General features: G+C 34.5%; 1 protein-coding gene across 1 annotated transcript in view; it reads left to right on the top strand.

The window, feature by feature from the left end:
• Positions 1–12,767, top strand: part of ADGRL3 (adhesion G protein-coupled receptor L3) — a 794,963-nt gene extending 782,196 nt beyond the window's left edge. The window contains exon 25 of the mRNA XM_046656118.1: positions 12,232–12,767. Within this exon, the coding sequence (XP_046512074.1) occupies positions 12,232–12,308 (77 nt within the window). The 3' untranslated portion in view covers positions 12,309–12,767. The remainder of the gene's footprint in view (positions 1–12,231) is intronic.
• Positions 12,768–16,871: the final 4,104 nt, after the last annotated feature.

Genomic DNA, 16,871 nt, shown 5'->3' with positions numbered 1-16,871 from the left:
ACTTTCACTTTTCTCAGAGTAATTTCAACTTCACGAACAAACCAAAATACTGAAGATTAAATCACACTGGGGGCTTATAGAGTCACATGCCCAAAGTGTTTGAAAATGCTTTCAAGAGAAGAGAGTGCTTAAAAGGATTATAACTCTCAAGATCATTGTAACTAAGCATATTGTGCTACAAATAAATCCTGATGTGACGGATACAAAAAATAGGTGCTGTAAAGATCATCCATTTGAGGGAAAATACAAGCTGTCTATGCAAATAATACAACCTTTTTGATTAAATAGGCTGAAGCTCCGATGTCTCCAGAGTTTTAGAATGCTATTCTGCAATTATGTCCCTATTGAGATTTAATTACTCCGTTAGATATTTATTTACGACTACATATTAAGTTACAGTACACCATTAGAGTTGGTAGGCTAGTAAATACATAACTACGGCTAGATGGAAACAGCTTAGCCAAATAATTATTTCCAGTTATTTAACAAAAATGTAACGCTATACCCAGAACAATGTCTTGCCCATAGTAGGCAACCAATAAATATTTTTGAAATGATAGGATGGATGACTTGACTTACATTCTACTTTGCTGCCATTATCTGATCTCCTTTGTAACGAACCTTATGCAGATCCACTTAGAATTTTAACTTGAGCCCCATACTACATTAAGCAGGCTTGGGGAAGAAAAGTAACAGAGAAATGGAAGAATGTAGAAGGTCGCTTACAAGTGCCAGGGGTTTTTGAACACATCCTGCTAGGGTTATTTTCTCTGCCAAAAGCTACCATAGCTTGGCAAGAGAATGTGTACTGTGTTAAAACACAAAAGACTGGAGATAAAGTCTTTGGATAATTATTTCCATTTTGTAGGTCTTCAAAAGAAAAGAAAAAAAATGATCTACTGATTTCAAAGTAAGCTTGGTGGTTCCCCAGTAAATTGATGTTTATATTACGTCTCTTTTTCAGAGTTTAGAAAAAGTTATCAAGTCTTCAAAATAATCTCTACCGTGATAACATTTCTGCAGCAATGAAGCAACAGGAAGTTACTCTAAGACTTAAGTCAATCTTTCCCAAACTATTCTGACAAACTTCTGTTCTTTGAGATATTATGCCTGTGATTTTGGCAGGGTAGGGGGGCTTTCTGTGGGTCAAATAAATTCAGGAAGACTAGACTAACCAAATTTAAACACGTTTCTTAACCACAAGATTCATAAAAGCTTTGATATACTAAAAATTGAATATTTATTAAGAGGACAAACAACGAGATTTAAAGGAAGGAAATCAAATTAGAAAGAACATTAGAGATCCATTACCAAGTCCATGATCCATTGATTTCTAAACCTAGTCCTCAATCAGCAGGATCTCAATCACATTCTATTTTATAAGGTAAGATGTTGGAGGAGAGTGACAGGACAGACTCACTCTTTGGTGAATAAACAACTGCATGGTATCTATCCAGTCATTAGTGTCCCTCTTGGAGAGGGGGAACAGATATTTGCAGGAGTAGACAAAGTATGGCCGGTAGCTGTTATTGGAACACAGCCATGCCCATTCGTTTAGTGTCATCCGTGGTTGCCTTGGACTTACAAGGGTAGAGTTGAAGACTTGCACAGAGACCTTGTGGAAGGCAAGCTTAAATATTTAGTATCTGGCCCTTTGTTAAAATGGTTGACCACCTCTACATTAGTGGTTAAGGGACACACTCCAGAACCAGAAAGCCAAGCATCAAATCTTGGCTCATTTCTGACATTAGGCAAGTTACTTAATCCCTCAGTGCCTCAGTTTCCTCATCTGCAAAACATGAATAATAATTTTACCTACCTCATAGATTTATTGTGAGAAATAAATGAGTTGATCTATGAAAAGCACTTAGAACTTGTGACACACATATGTGCCTGACACACATAAAATGTATATAAGTAAACTATTATTGTTATGATTAATAAAACCCTGATATTATATTAAGGTTGCAATTTGCCAGCTGAAAGTCTATATTACCCATCTTTTCTTATACCTAGAGGTGATCAATGAGAGAGATATAGGGAGAAATCATTGATATTGCTTCCAAGAATTCTCCGTAAAGAAGGCTGCCTCAGCTGGGCAGTATGTCCTTTACCTTCTTCCCCTTCCTCCTTATTCTTGTTGGAATACAAGTATGATGGTTAGAACTCTAGCAGCCATCTTGTACCATTAGGCAACTTTGAAAAAGAAAGCTATATGCTAAAGATGGCGCAGCAGAGAGATTGAAGGAACATAGGTCCCTGCTCACTCCAGCTCTCTCCAACCCTGAGTTGTCCAGCTTCAGACATCTTTTACCTGAGTGGAAATAAATTGCGATCTTGTTTTAGTCATTGTTATTTAGACTTTTCTGCCACAGCAGCTAAACATAATTCCTAATTGATAGAGCATTGTGAATCGATTAAAATTATTTTCTTTTTTTGGCGTAGGCGAGAAGAGGTAATAATAATGCCATTCTTTTAAACGTCAGAGTGACAGGGCTTTACATTTCAACATTGAACTGCAGCTTTGCATCAAGGTGTCATTTTAGACTGCTTAAAACAGGACGATTCCATTTAATTCTAATCTCTCCAAGGATTATATAGTATTGTGGGGGAAATCCTAGCTATCATTTAGCTCCAGCACAGCACAATATCTCATTACTAGCCTGCAGTTATCAGAAGAGTTTCCTCTCAAGGTTGTAATCATTATGAAAATGGCAATGAAGTACTTAGTCAAAAGAGAGTAAAGTATGCTTCAATTAAAACTTGATAGCAACACAAATCTTCCTTTTCTTTCTTGACTCGTGCATAAAAGCTGTCTATGCCAACACTTAACTACTCAGTTAGAAAGCAGCACCAGATAAGGCTTAACAAGCAAGGATCACGAGGTGGCTATAGAAATGTGGTACTGTGGTGTCCTTTAGGGGGTGATGGCCACATACATGATTTAACTTTTCTCTTGATAAGGCCATGTCATTTTACAGAAAGACACCAGTAAGATGTAACTCTCTGTTCAATTAACACATGACACATGTGACTAGCATGATATAATCACTTATAGATGATAAGGAATTGGTTGAAATCTGTTGGTAAAATGTTGCTTAGATGGACATTTCTGGGTGCATCTCCAGTCTCCACCTTTTGTCCACATAGAGGAACTCCATTACTTGATTTTAAGAGGAGCAAACAAGAGGAGTATAATCAGATGTAGTGGCGGGTGAAGGGACGAGTGTTAGCAAGTGGTTACAGGGAAAAATAGTGAAGATTTTAGAGATTAACACATAAGTATTTAAAAATGACTTAAGTTTGTGTTTGATAGGTTCTCAAACAGATTACTGCCAACTGGCAGCCAGGTAATTGCTTTCTTTTTTGGTTAAGTTCACACGTTTCACTTCAGCAGCCCAGGGTTTGTGGGTTCGGATCCCAGGTGCAGACCTACACCACTTGGCAAGCCATGCTGTGGCAGGTGACCCACATGTGAAGTAGAGGAAGATGGGCACGGACGTTAGCTCAGGGCCAGTCTTCCTCAGCGAAAAGAGGAGCATTGGCAGCTGATGTTAGCTCAGGGCTAATCTTCCTCAAAAAAAAAAAAAAGTCACTGTGTCAGTGAGGCTTGTGCTGGGCAACTTGTCTAAAAAATATGTCCTCAATGTTTGCAATTCTGGGTCAAGTTTTCCGGTATGCATACCTTTCAATGTTGTTTTTATTTCAGGATAGTTTTCCTGAATTAACACTTTTAGTATTACTTCTGTTTCTTGGCATTGATTTTCTTGTTCATGGACATATTATACATATATTTGAGCTTATTTTCCTTCTATTTTATTTCACCGGTTTCTCCTTCAGGGATTACTATTATAGATATAATGGAGCTTATTTTCCCATATCTTTTATCTGTCCTGTTCCTCAACATTTCTTATTGCTTTCCTCCCTTTTTTGTTTTTACAACTTTCCTTTTTTCTTTTTATTTCTTTTAAGAAATTATCTGTCGAGTTTAGTAGCTCACATATTCTTTATATTTTTCATTACCAAATTTGTTTTTTCCTTTATTTCTAATCTTTTTCTGAGTTCAACCACCTTATTTGAACTTTTAAAATTCTGATCTATATTGTCTGTTCATAACTTCTATCATTTATTATTTTTAGCTCACTCAAAAATTTTAGTTTATAATTTTCACCATTTTTTAGCACACCTGGCCTGTTTTCATGTCTGTAGGTTTTTCACTCCACATTCTTTTGTTACTTCCAAAAACTTTGTATGGGTTTCAAACCAATCACTTTCTGCAGCCTGTTCCTATGTGAAATTAGTTTTGCTGAACTGTTAGAAAGGAGAGGTGGGTCAGTACATCTTTTCTGTCTTCATAGTTCTAGAGCTGCTTCTTGTTTTCATGAAGTCTTTCAAAAATGTGGTTTTATACTTTCTGAGCTCCCCTGATATGGTCCCCCTCTTTTTATCTGGATTTTCGTTTTTCTTTTTCCTTTTTCTTTTTCTTCTTTTTTTTTTTAATGAGGAAGATTGGCCCTGAGCTAACATTTGTTGCCAATCTTCCTCTTTTTGCTTGATGAAGATTGTAGCTGAGCTAATATCTATGCCAATCTTCCTCTGTTTTATGTGGGATGCTGTCTCAGCATGGCTTGATGAGTATGCAGAGTTTCACACCCAGGATCCAAACCTGGGAACCCTGGGCCACCAAAGCAGAGCATGCAAACATAACCACTACACCACCAGGCCAGCCCCATCTTTTCTTTGCCTATACAGTCAGCCTTCCATTTCTGCAGGTTCCACACCAACCAACCACTGATGGAAAGACCTATGACTGTTGTGTCTGTAGTGAACATGGACAGACATTTTTCTCATCATTATTCCCTAAACAATACAACATAACAACTATTTACATAGCATTTATGTTGTATTAGGTATTACAAATAATCTAGAGATGATTTAAATTATATGGGAGGATGTGCATAGATTATATGCAAACACTATGTCATTTTATATACGGGACTTGAGCATTCTCAGATTTTGGTCCTGGAACCCGTCCCCCGTGGATACTGAGTGATGACTGTATTGTCCCTGTCCTGCTCAACTTGGATTCTTTTCCCAACCATTTCTTCTCATTGTAGGACATTGTCTAGATAGAAGCTTTCACTGGTTAGTTTTGAGTATTTACACAAACTAATTGCTCCATTTTGTCAGACCTTACGTGGAACTCATGCTCCAGGACTTGGAAAGTGCAGAAAACTCTTCCACTTTCAACTGCTGTGCTTTCTGGTGAGAATCAGTTGGAATTTAGGGGTTCTCCTCCTTTCAGGTCATTCAGATGTCCATTTGCTCATTCCTATTCCTCTTAGACATCCTATACAATACAGTTTTATAGTTATTGGTGGCTTATCTCCATCTGCTTGTATTTTGGAGGCCGTGGCAATATTTTGTCATCATTTTTATTGTAGCTGTTAGCTGTGAGGTCTTGGTTTTGCTATCCTAGTTTCAGTGCCTCTTTTTATGATAGAATTTTGGAAAATCCAATATTAAGCCACCACAACCATCTTTTCATAATTTTCTAGAAAAGTGGATTTGTAGATTTTTAATTTTGATAGATAGTGACAAATTTCCTTCTTATTTACTCTCATACACATTTTATGAGAGTTTGTTTCCCCACATCATGTTTAACATTAGATATCATCATTACTTTTCATCTTTGGCAGTCTAATAAGTGGACAGTTTTACATTGCTGTTTCATGTTGCCTTTCATGAATGCAGCTTAAGAAGGAAGAGGTAACTCAAGCTCTTTTCACCGCTGTACTAGGGAATCATATGTATTTTCCTATGAAATAAGCTTTATATCCTTGAAACATATTTCTAACAAGTTGACGGTCTTGTTTGTGTTGATTTATTATTTTAATATATTAACACATTGGTTAGATTGAAGAATTTTATTATAGTAATAATATGTGTCATAAGTATACCATCATAAACATTCTATTATTTTAGACAATGTTATCCAAATATGCTGTTTTCGTCAAAGATTTGGAATCCCAAGTTTATCACTCTTAAATTACAAAACTGTACTTGGATTGATTAATGAACATTTAATTCTGATTCACTGAACTGTCTGCCTACTCTTTTTCTACTAACACTCATTTAAAATTCCTATTTTTCTAATGTTTTAATATCTACAAGGACTATGTCCCTCTCAACACATTTTTCGTAATTTTTTCTTTCTATTAGATGAAATTTAGTTGTAATTTTCACTTTCTAAGGAAATAAGTGGCTTGTCTGAAGTCACATTATTAGGGGTGGGCAGAAGCAGGATTTGAAATAAAATCTGCCTGGCTCCAAAATTTATGCTCTATTTATATAGTTCTTTTTTAAAAATTCAATTGTTTTCATTCAGCAGGAAAAACAAATCTGTGGTGTGTACTGTGTGCCGGATTCTGTGCTAACTGCTAAGATTACAAAGATAAATTATTTTGCTTCTGAACTTGAAAGCTTATTGCCTCATATCCTATTGTTATTCTTTTTTTATTGCCAATTTCCCTCCAGAAAATCATATATAAATCTTTGTAAAGCCTTTTAAGCCCATAAAAGCAGTCATTTTTAATATCATAAATATATCAGTTGGGCACAGAGACAGTTTCTAAAATAACTTTTGTTTGGATCCATTTTTATGGGAGAGGAATACTTGCAAAGGAATAGAGGCAAGGTTTACACTTTAAAAATTACAAAGTCTAATCTCTTCTACAAAACAGTTGCTTTTGGAGTTTATACATAAAGGTCCTAACTCATGCTCCCTAATTCCTTTTTAAAGATTATTTGATATATCAGAAAACATGGCTCAGGTTTCAAGTCCTTTTTCATTGTATTAGTTATTTATAGCTAACTATTTATAGTTTATTTATAAACTATTACTCTGAAACGTAGTGGCTTGAAACAGTAATATTTAATATCTCACAGTGTCTGTTGCTCAGGAATCCAATTGAGACCAGGCTGAGTGTTCTGCTTCAAGATGTCTTCAATCAAGATGTCAGCCAGGACCACAGTCGGTGTAAGGTTCAACTGACTAAGGGTCCACTTCAAGCTCCCTCACCAGGTTGTTGGCAGGATTCAGGGCCTCAGTTTTTCTCCAGCTGTTGGTCAGAGGCTGCACTCAATTCCTTGCCACTTGGATGTCTCTATGGCACAGCTTAAAATATGGCAGCTTGCTTCATCAGAGCAAGCAAGCAGGAAGACAAGAGAAAGGTGTGCTAGCAAAATGACAGTCAGGTTTTAATCTAATCTTGGTAGTACCATCCCGTCCCATCACCTTTGCTGGGTTTGGTTCATTAGAAGCAGGTCACTGGGTTCATCTCACATGCAAGTGGAGGGGATCATAAAAGAACATGAATAACCAGAAGCAAGGAGTCCTTACAGGTCATTTTAGTAATCTGCCTGCCACTCTCCTCTCTGTACTGATGCTGCAATCCTGGCTTGTTTTGTGTAGTAGAGAATCGTAGAAGAAAAGACACATATTTAGAAATTATTATCAATAAAATTAAACTGGATATTCACACAATAAAAATCTGCCAAAATTTTCTTTATTTTTACCTTTACTGATAATAGCTAGCATTTATGAAACACTTGCTGTATGGCCTAATGCCGGACTAAATATTGTACAAGTTTTGTCTCATTTAGTATTCACATAAGGTTACTAGCACAATCTTAAGAGTTTGGTGATACTATTTCCTTCTTGTTATATCTGAGGAAGCCAGGGTGCAGAGAATCTAAGTAACTTGCCCCAAGCCATACAACTAGTAAAACTGGCCAGCCGATCTTCAACTCCACGGTTGCCACCACTACATTGTAAACAGGAAGTTGTGTTGTTGTTGTTGTTTTTAAGTCTCTCTAAGTATTGTTAACTGAATACTCTCTATTTCATTGGTAGGAACTAATTTTGAGACTAAAATCATCTTCCAGGGAGGACTTTTGGGTGTCTGAAAAATAAAACCCAGCTATGACTTAAAATCCACATAAATATCATGCAATAAGGCTTTGCTGCACAGAAATTTTATAAGCCTGAAGCAGTTATAACGCTGAACTGTGAAAAACCTGAACAGACACAAACCATTTGCAGATAATTGTACTGACATTCCTACTTTATTACTTTTAATAGAATTGAATTTGTGGTGCTCATGCCAGGGTACATGAGCTCTACCTTCAAGAGGAAGACATGCCACATGTCCTTATTCTCAGTTGAATAGAATGCTTTTAGCAGGACGAAGGACACATTTACTTAACTAAGAGGCCAGCCTTAACTAAAATAAAATCATTTAAAAAATGATTTCAGATGATCCTGCGCGTTTAGCCTAGCTATAGGTAAAAGAGATTGGATGATAGAAAGTAGTTGTATAGTGGAGCTCTCTGTGCAAATTTGGTATTCATTCCAATCTATATCAAGCATCTACTAGATAACCCACCATTAAACCCTGAGAGGAATAAAACCTGAGACAAACATAGATACATTGTCGAGGATTACTTTTGCATTCAATGACTACTGAGAGTAAGAAAACTTTAAAATATTTTATGGGAAACTAATTAATTAACAAAATGAAACACTTGAACATAATACTAATGAGACCACATACATTATTGTTTATTTTTACACATTTTAAACTTATAAAATTTATCACACTTGCAGAAGAGTCACTAAAATGTATAGTTTAAGAAATAGTTATAAAGCAAACACATTTAACCTATACTCAGGTTAGGAATTAAAAACTTGCCAGTAACTCATACGCCTGTTGTGTGCCCCTTCTTGCTTTCTCTCTTCCTTTCAACTCTTGTCTTTTCTTTAAAGCTTCAGCACTTATTTGTGCATCCCTGAAAAGTAGAATGTTGTTTTGCCTATTTTTGAATGGTATTTAAATAGAATCTTATGGAATCCTTTTGTGACTTTTGTTTTTTGCTAAATTTCATGTTTATGAAAACCATCCTTGTTTATGTGAATACCTATAGTTAATTTTTATTGTTGAAGAACATTCTATTTTATCAACGTACTACAATTTATTTAATCTATTGTTATTGGACATTTGATCATCTTCAGTTTGGGCTGTTACATCAGTGCTGCTATGAGCACCCCATTGTGTGTCTTTTTGGGCATGTTTGCAAGAATCTCTCAGATTTTCTTCATTTTTACGGGACAATGCCAAATTATTGTCAATTTTACTAGATAATTCTATACTATTTTCAAAAGTCAGTATGCCTGCAGTGCATGAGAATTTATGTTGTTCCACATTCTCACCAACATTGGTATTTTCTCCTTCTTCTCCTCCTCTCCCTCTTCCTCCTCCTCCTCCTCCTTCTTATTCTTATCAGTTCTAGTTAGCCTGGTGGCCATGTACTACTTTCTTATGTTCTTTCTAATTTGTTCTTTTTGATTATCAGTATGGTTGAGCATATTTTCATACAGCTATTGATCATATGTATATCCTTTTACATGAAATACTTATTTTGGTCTTGGTACCATTTTATTTTGGATTCATTCCTTTTTCTAATTTATTTATAGGAGTTCTTTATATATTCAGAATCTGAATTCTTAGTTATGTGTGTTGAAAATAGCTTCTCTCATTTTGTAGCTGTTTTTATTTAATTCATGGAGGCTTTTGATTAACAGAACTTCTATATTTTAATCTGGTCACAGATATGGTTTTTATTATGGATATTATGTATGATGGCAATACTCTCCAAATTGATCTAAAGATTCAATTCAATTCCTATCAAAATCCTAGTGACCTGTTTTGCAGAATTTGAGAAGCTGTTTCTATTATTCATATGGAAATGCAAGGGACCCCAATAACAAAGAAAGAACAAGGTTGACGGACTTATACTTCCTGATTTTAAAACTTACTGTAAAACTAGTTATCTAGCAATAGGGTACTGGCATAAGGACTGACATACAAATCAATGGAATAGAGTTGAAATTCCAGAAATAAAGCTTTATGTTTATAATCAATTGGTTTTGACAAAGGTGCCAAGCCAATTCAATGGATAAAGTGGGGAATAGGAGCCTTTCTATAGATAGTACTGGGACAACTGGACATGCACATGAAAAAGAAAGAATTTTGTCCTCTGCTTCATATTATATCTAAAAACTAACTCAAAATGAATCAAGACCTAAACTTAAATATATGAAACTCTTAGGAAAAAGCACAGGGCAAATTTTCATGACCTTGGACTAGTAAATGGTTTCTTAGTTTTATGCCCAAAGCACAACCAGACAAAGAAAAAATAGATAAATTAGATTTCAAAAATAAAAATGCTTGGGGGCCAGCCCGATGGCACAGTGGTTAAGTTCACATGTTCCACTTCAGCAGCCCAGGGTTTGCTGGTTCAGATCCCAGGTGTGGACCTACGTACCACTTGTCCAGCCATGCTGTGGTAGGCGCCCCACATGTAAAGTAGAGGAAGATGGGCACAGATGTGAGGTCAGGGCCAGTTTTCCTCAGCAAAAAGAGGAGGATTGGTGGCAGATGTTAGCTCAGGGCTAATCTTCCTCAAAAAGAAAAAAAAAAGAGAAAGAAAAATGTTTGTACTTTAATGTATACCATCAAAGAAGTGAAGATACACCCCACTGAATGGGAGAAAATATTTGCAAATCATAAGGGATTTGTATCCAGAATATATAAAAGACTCTTAGAACTCAACCAGAAAAAGTTAAATAACCTAATTAAATAATGGGTAAAAAATTGAATAGACATTTCTCCAAAGATGTACAAAGAAGTGGAAATAAGCACATAAAAGGAGATATTCAATATCACTAGTCATTAGAGAAATGCAAATCAAAACCACAGTGAAATATCACTTCACACTCACTAGAAGAGAGTGAAACAAAAAAGACAGACAATAACAAGTTTTGGCAAGGGCATGGAGAAGCTGGAACCATCATTGCTCGTGTTATTGTAAAAGGTACAGGCACTGTGGACAACAGGCACTGTGGACAGCAGTTTGTCAGTTCCTCAAAAGTTTAAATGTAGAGCCAAGACAAGAGATAGCTGTGCTAGCAGAATGGCAGTCAGGTTTTAATCTAATCTTCATATGCATATGCATATATGATGCAGCAATTCTTCTCGTAGGTCTATACCCAGGACAACTGAAGACAAATGTCCACTCAAAATGTGCACACAAATGTTCACAACAACGTTATTCATAATGTTCAAAAAATGTAAACAAACCAAATGTCCATTAACTGATAAATGGATGAAAAAATGTGGTATATTCATATAGTGGAATATTGTTCAGCATAGAAAGGAATGAAGTACTGGTACATACTACAACATGGAGGAACGTCAAAAACATTGTGCTATATAAAAGAAGCCAGTGACAAAAGACCGCATATTGTATCATTCATTTAAATAAAATGTCTAGAATAGGTAAATCTATAGAAAGAGGAAGTAGATTAATAGTTGTCAAGGGCTGGGGGGTTGGGGAAAATTTGGAGAGACTGCCAATGTGTGTGGAGTTCCTTTGCCGGAGGGATGATAAAAATATTTTGAAATTAGGTAGGGCTTGTGTTTGCATAATTTTATGAACATTAAAAACCACTAGCCTGTATACTTTAGACAGGTGAATTTTATGTTATATGAATTATATCTCAATAGAAGGTATAAGAAAATTTTACTTGCCTCATTGTGGATTTGTCTATTTTTTTCCTACTATATTTTAAACTTTTGTTATTACCTGAATATAAAAATTCATTAAAATTCATGGTTATACCTCTCTGGGAATTGCACCTTTTATCTTTAATAACTATCTTTAACTGTATTTTTCGACTTCAAGTCTATTCGTCTATTATTTACGCAGCTACACCTGCTTTCTTTGATAAGAATTTGATTGGTTATAACTTTTTAAAGATTCTTTTACTTTCAACTTCTCTATTTTCTAATTGTGGATGCTTCTCTTACAAGTAGCAAGGTCCTTGGAAAGGGCCTAGTGATGTATTCATCAGCCATATGTTTTGGTTAAATTTGCAGGATAAGGTATCTTGACTATAATTGATTAAGTAATTGATTAAGATTACTACTTTTTTTCCATTAGATTTTTCCTCAGTCATACTTCCCCACCTGATGAATGGCGATAGAGTGGCCATGGGAATTTTGGGGATAAGCTGAGGAGATAAGTACTTTCCGTCTACGGGGATCTGTTTAAGTGATTTATAGAGTCATTTTCCTAGATATTTAATTCTTGTTTGCCATGTTGGTGTAGGAATGCCTTCCAGGAATCCTCCGGCTGCACTTCCTGCTGACTCACTTGGCATCAGGGCACAGAACATACGGCCCTGAGGCTGAACTGCCATATGAACTCGTCCTACAGTACCTGGCACCAGAAAGATGGGTGAAGTGGAGGAGAAATAAGTTTGGAAAAGTATGAATGCTGGAAGTTATCTATGGAAAAAATTTTCCAATCCAAGAGGTTTAAAATTGTAAATAGAGGATTTGTTTCTTCTCTATGGTTGGTCAAATCAGAAGCTCTCTCCTGCCAGGTGTATGTATACTCAGTAATTCACATGCACAATTATAAATACTCTAGTTTGTTTGCTTAAGTATCTTACACAATAGAATCTATTAGGCCTCCCGTGTTTTGTAGGGTACAAAGCTGTAGACATGCTACAAATAAGTACATGTTTGTGTTCAGTCTCATGTTTCATGCATCTTAACATCTGGGAGCACTTCTTAGTATGTTTGAGGCATCTTGTCATTTAAATCCCAAATGATATGGCTCATGTTAAAAAAAAATAAAGATTTCCGGCTAATGTGACCTAAAATACTAACATGGATGAATATATCATAAAATATGCCATACAATAAAACTGTCAACAATAATTTGGTTTATGAGTATTTAATTCTTTAATATATTTCCCTGCACGAAAAATTTTTAAATACTCTGAAATCTCACAGCTCATATATGAAACAAACTTAGAGGGGTTTTCCTAATTTTGACAAAAATCTTTTAAAAATCCACACGATACTATTAGTAATGTCATGAAGCTGAAACTTTTACCAATACCAATGTTAAAAACACCACCAATAATAAAAACAAATTTCGATCATGTTTAAAAAATTGGAATTATCTTTCTATCCTGTGTACTGAAAAATTTCCAAAATTTTTATTATACGAAGAGCAATAGAAATGTATGCAGCCAAAAAATTTAAGGAAATACTCTTATATAGGTGTATTCAAAAAGAAATTTTAAAAACTTTTTAAAATTTGTTTTGGCTTATGGCATTTTGGGGTATTTAAAACTTGTAATTTGTTATGATTTCTCATTCTAAATAAATATTAAATATTGTACTTGTTATTGGTTATTCTTTATTTCTTTTCCTTAGAGAGAGAACTCCAAGTTAAATAAACCTCTGACCTCTTACAAAATCTGGATTTGTGTCTATCTCTTTCTCTCTGAATGGTCTTTCATTTTAATTTTTGTCATTAAGTGAGTATAAAACGGTATTTCACTCTGGTCTCGTTTTGCATTTTCTTGGTCACTACTAATGTTTTTATTGGCCATATGAATTTTTTTTCTTTGAAGAGTCTCTATATTCTTTATGTTCATTTCATTTCTTTTTTTTTTTTTAAGATTTTATTTTTTTCCTTTTTCTCCCCAAAGCCCCCCGGTACATCATTGTATATTCTTTGTTGTGGATCCTTCTAGTTGTGGCATGTGGGACACTGCCTCAGTGTGGTTTGATGAGCAGTGCCATGTCCGCACCCAGGATTCGAACCAACGAAACACTGGGCCGCCTGCAGCGGAGCGCTCGAACTTAACCACTCGGCCACGGGGCCAGCCCCTATGACCATTTCTTTTATCATTTAAAAGTTTTTCATATTGTTTTGTGGAAGCTTTTCTTTTTTATCACATCTCAATATTTGTTGTTATTGCAAATATTTTCTCCCACCTTATAACATTTTTCACTTAATTTAATATGACTTTGATTAATCACCCTTCTCAGTTGTGATATAGTTAAATTTACGTCTTCTTATTTACAGTCGACATTTTTTTTAATTTTTAAGAAACTTCCATACGTCTAAATCTAAAAACTTTTTAAATAGGTTTTTCTACTAGACATTTAAAAATTTCATTTTTGACATTTGTCTTTAATTTCTTAGCATTTTATGTTTACATATGGGGTGAAGTGGCTTCAATTTTATCTTTTTTTTTCATATGGATAGCTATTTTTTCCCCAAACATCTTTCCTTTCCCAAATGATCTGAAAGATCACCTTTGTCATATACCAACATGTGTCATTTTACAGTGTCTTATTTGTTGTAGCTTTATAACAATTCCTGATCGCTCCTTGGACAATTCCTTTGCTCCTGTTCTCTAGCTACTATCGGCCCTTTACTCGTCCATATAAAATTTTAGAATTATGTTATATTTCATGAATAACCTTGGTACATTGGAATTCTATTGGATATGATCATTATCAGGAGGTAAACAATTTCAAAATAGTCTTTCTAGCCAGGGACATGGTAAATCACTTCATATATTGAGATGTCTTTTAATATATTTTAATAAAGATTTTAAAAAACTTCCCCTTAGCAGTCTTGAACATTTTTACAGATTCTTGATCTTCTGTAATAACATAAATTTTGACATCTGTTTAATTGTATTTTCAGGTTGTTTGTTACTGGTAATTAAAATGATATGAATTTTGTATTACTATTTAATTAAATAGTAATTTTATACATAAACAATTCACTAAATTATTTGCAGTAATTTGTAGACTATTTTGGTTGTCTATGTAAATTAGTATTTCTTTCCTACTTTACATCTTTATGTCTCCTTTGTTTTTCATTGTCTTACTACACTTGCTAAGACTTCTAATACAATGCTGCATAAAAGTACTGGTATTGTGCATCCTTGTCTTAGTCCTGATTGTAAAGAGAACTCTTGTAATGTTTCCTCTTTGAGGATTATATTTACTTTAGGTCTATCCTCTTTATAAGATTAAAGACATTCTTTTCTATTCCTTATTTACTAATAATGTTCATCATGATGGGTACTGGATTTTATTAAACATTTTTTTTAACCTAAGTAGATTATCACTTTTTCCGCTTTGATCTGTTAATGTGTTAAATTAAATTATGAATTTGAACATATTGACCTATTCTCATATAAGTGCAATACTGTTTTGACCAACATAAATTATTTGAAAAACACATTTGGATTCAATTTTATAAAATTTGATTTAAGATATTGCATTTATATCAATGAGTAAAATGTTTCTGTAATTTTCCTTTCTTATAATATATTTTTGTCGGTTTAATATTAGATATATCTAGGAATAGTAGAATGAGTGTGGAGAATTTTCTCCTTTTCTGTTGTATGCAATATTTGACATGATCTGTTCTTTGAAAATTTGATAGAACTCTCCTATCTTCTGGATTCCATTTTTATTATTAAAAGGTTAACTGTCTATCTTTCATTCTTTTGAAAATAACCTGTCTTTTTCTCTATCACTTTTTTTTGTGTGAGGAAGATTGGCCCTAAGTTAACATCTGTTGCCAACCTTCCTCTTTTTGCTTGAGGAAGATTGTTGCTGAGCTAACATCTGTGCCAGCCTTTCTCTATTTTATATGTGGGACGCTTCCACAGCATGGCTTGATGAGCAGTGTGTAGGTATGTGCCTGGGATCCGAACCTGCAAACCCTAGGCCACCGAAGCAGAGCATGTGAACTTAACCACTATGCCACCAGGCCGGCCCCGCTATTACATTTCACTATTTTACCTTTTTATTTGATGTTCCAGAGTTTCATTCAGATGTTTCTATGTGTGGATTTCTTTTAATATATTCTACAAATGACACATGGGACTTCTTGAATCATTTGACATCTTACATTAGTTATGGAATATTCTCAGCTGTGTTTTTTTTTTTTTTTACCAATTACTTCCTTTCTCTCTATCTGGATTACTAAATAGAACTATGTTAAACTTTCTCAGTTATTTTCACCATCTCTTAATCTTTTTTGTAGTTTCTACATTTTTCCTCTCTGTGCTACACTCTGTATAATCTCTTCTCACCTATCCTCCATTGTACTAACTCTCTCCCTCTATTGTGTCTAATCTGATGTTGTAATCATTCATTGCATTTCTATTTTTAATTTTCATGTTTTTAATTTCTGTAAGTTCTCTTTAAGTCTTTTTCAAAGCTGCTTGTTTTCCTTTATTGTTTCCAATTCCCTGAAGATGAATTCAAACTAGTGTTTTGTTTCTTTAATTCTAGTCAGTATAAATACTTTTTATTCTAATAACATGAATATATGATGAATTTATGGTCTATTTCTGCTATTGATTTTTTTTTGCTAGTTCTTACACATAGTATCTTATTTCCGTGAGTATTTTTTTATTTATTTTTCCTAGAGCTGCTTACATCTTGAAAAATTACTCATGAAAATTCTTTGAGTCCTAGGATGAAGGTTTACTCGTCTAGACAAGATTTTCATTTACTTCCTTGGATCCCTGGAAGTACTAGCAATCTCCATCAACTTTACTGCAAACTTATGGCAAGTTTTTACATCTTTTAACAGTACAATGTAAATTTTGGCTAGATAGTCACCTAAGGATCAGTCCGAGTTACTACTTCACAAAGCCATTTCTATGTTACCTACTTGCTCCTGGAATTTAATATTGGTGATTTATTCAAACAATTGTTATTGCTTGTATTTAGGATTTGAGTTTGCTTGGCAGTTAGTCTAAATACTTAAGGAATAGGAAGTCTGATATTTCCTTCAGATTCTAGTTTCTGTCATAGTTTTATAACACCTGTGTTACTGAAATGATCTGATTGCTACAAATGTGTGGATTCAATTTAAGATTTAAGGTGGTGTTTATTAGCTACTCAGTTGTA

The sequence above is a fragment of the Equus quagga genome, chromosome 3 (genome assembly GCF_021613505.1).
Source record: "Equus quagga isolate Etosha38 chromosome 3, UCLA_HA_Equagga_1.0, whole genome shotgun sequence".
In the NCBI taxonomy this organism is placed as follows: Eukaryota; Metazoa; Chordata; class Mammalia; order Perissodactyla; family Equidae; genus Equus; species Equus quagga.
The sequence above is the reverse complement of the archived record's forward strand: the minus strand, read 5'-3'. Positions and strand labels throughout refer to the sequence as shown.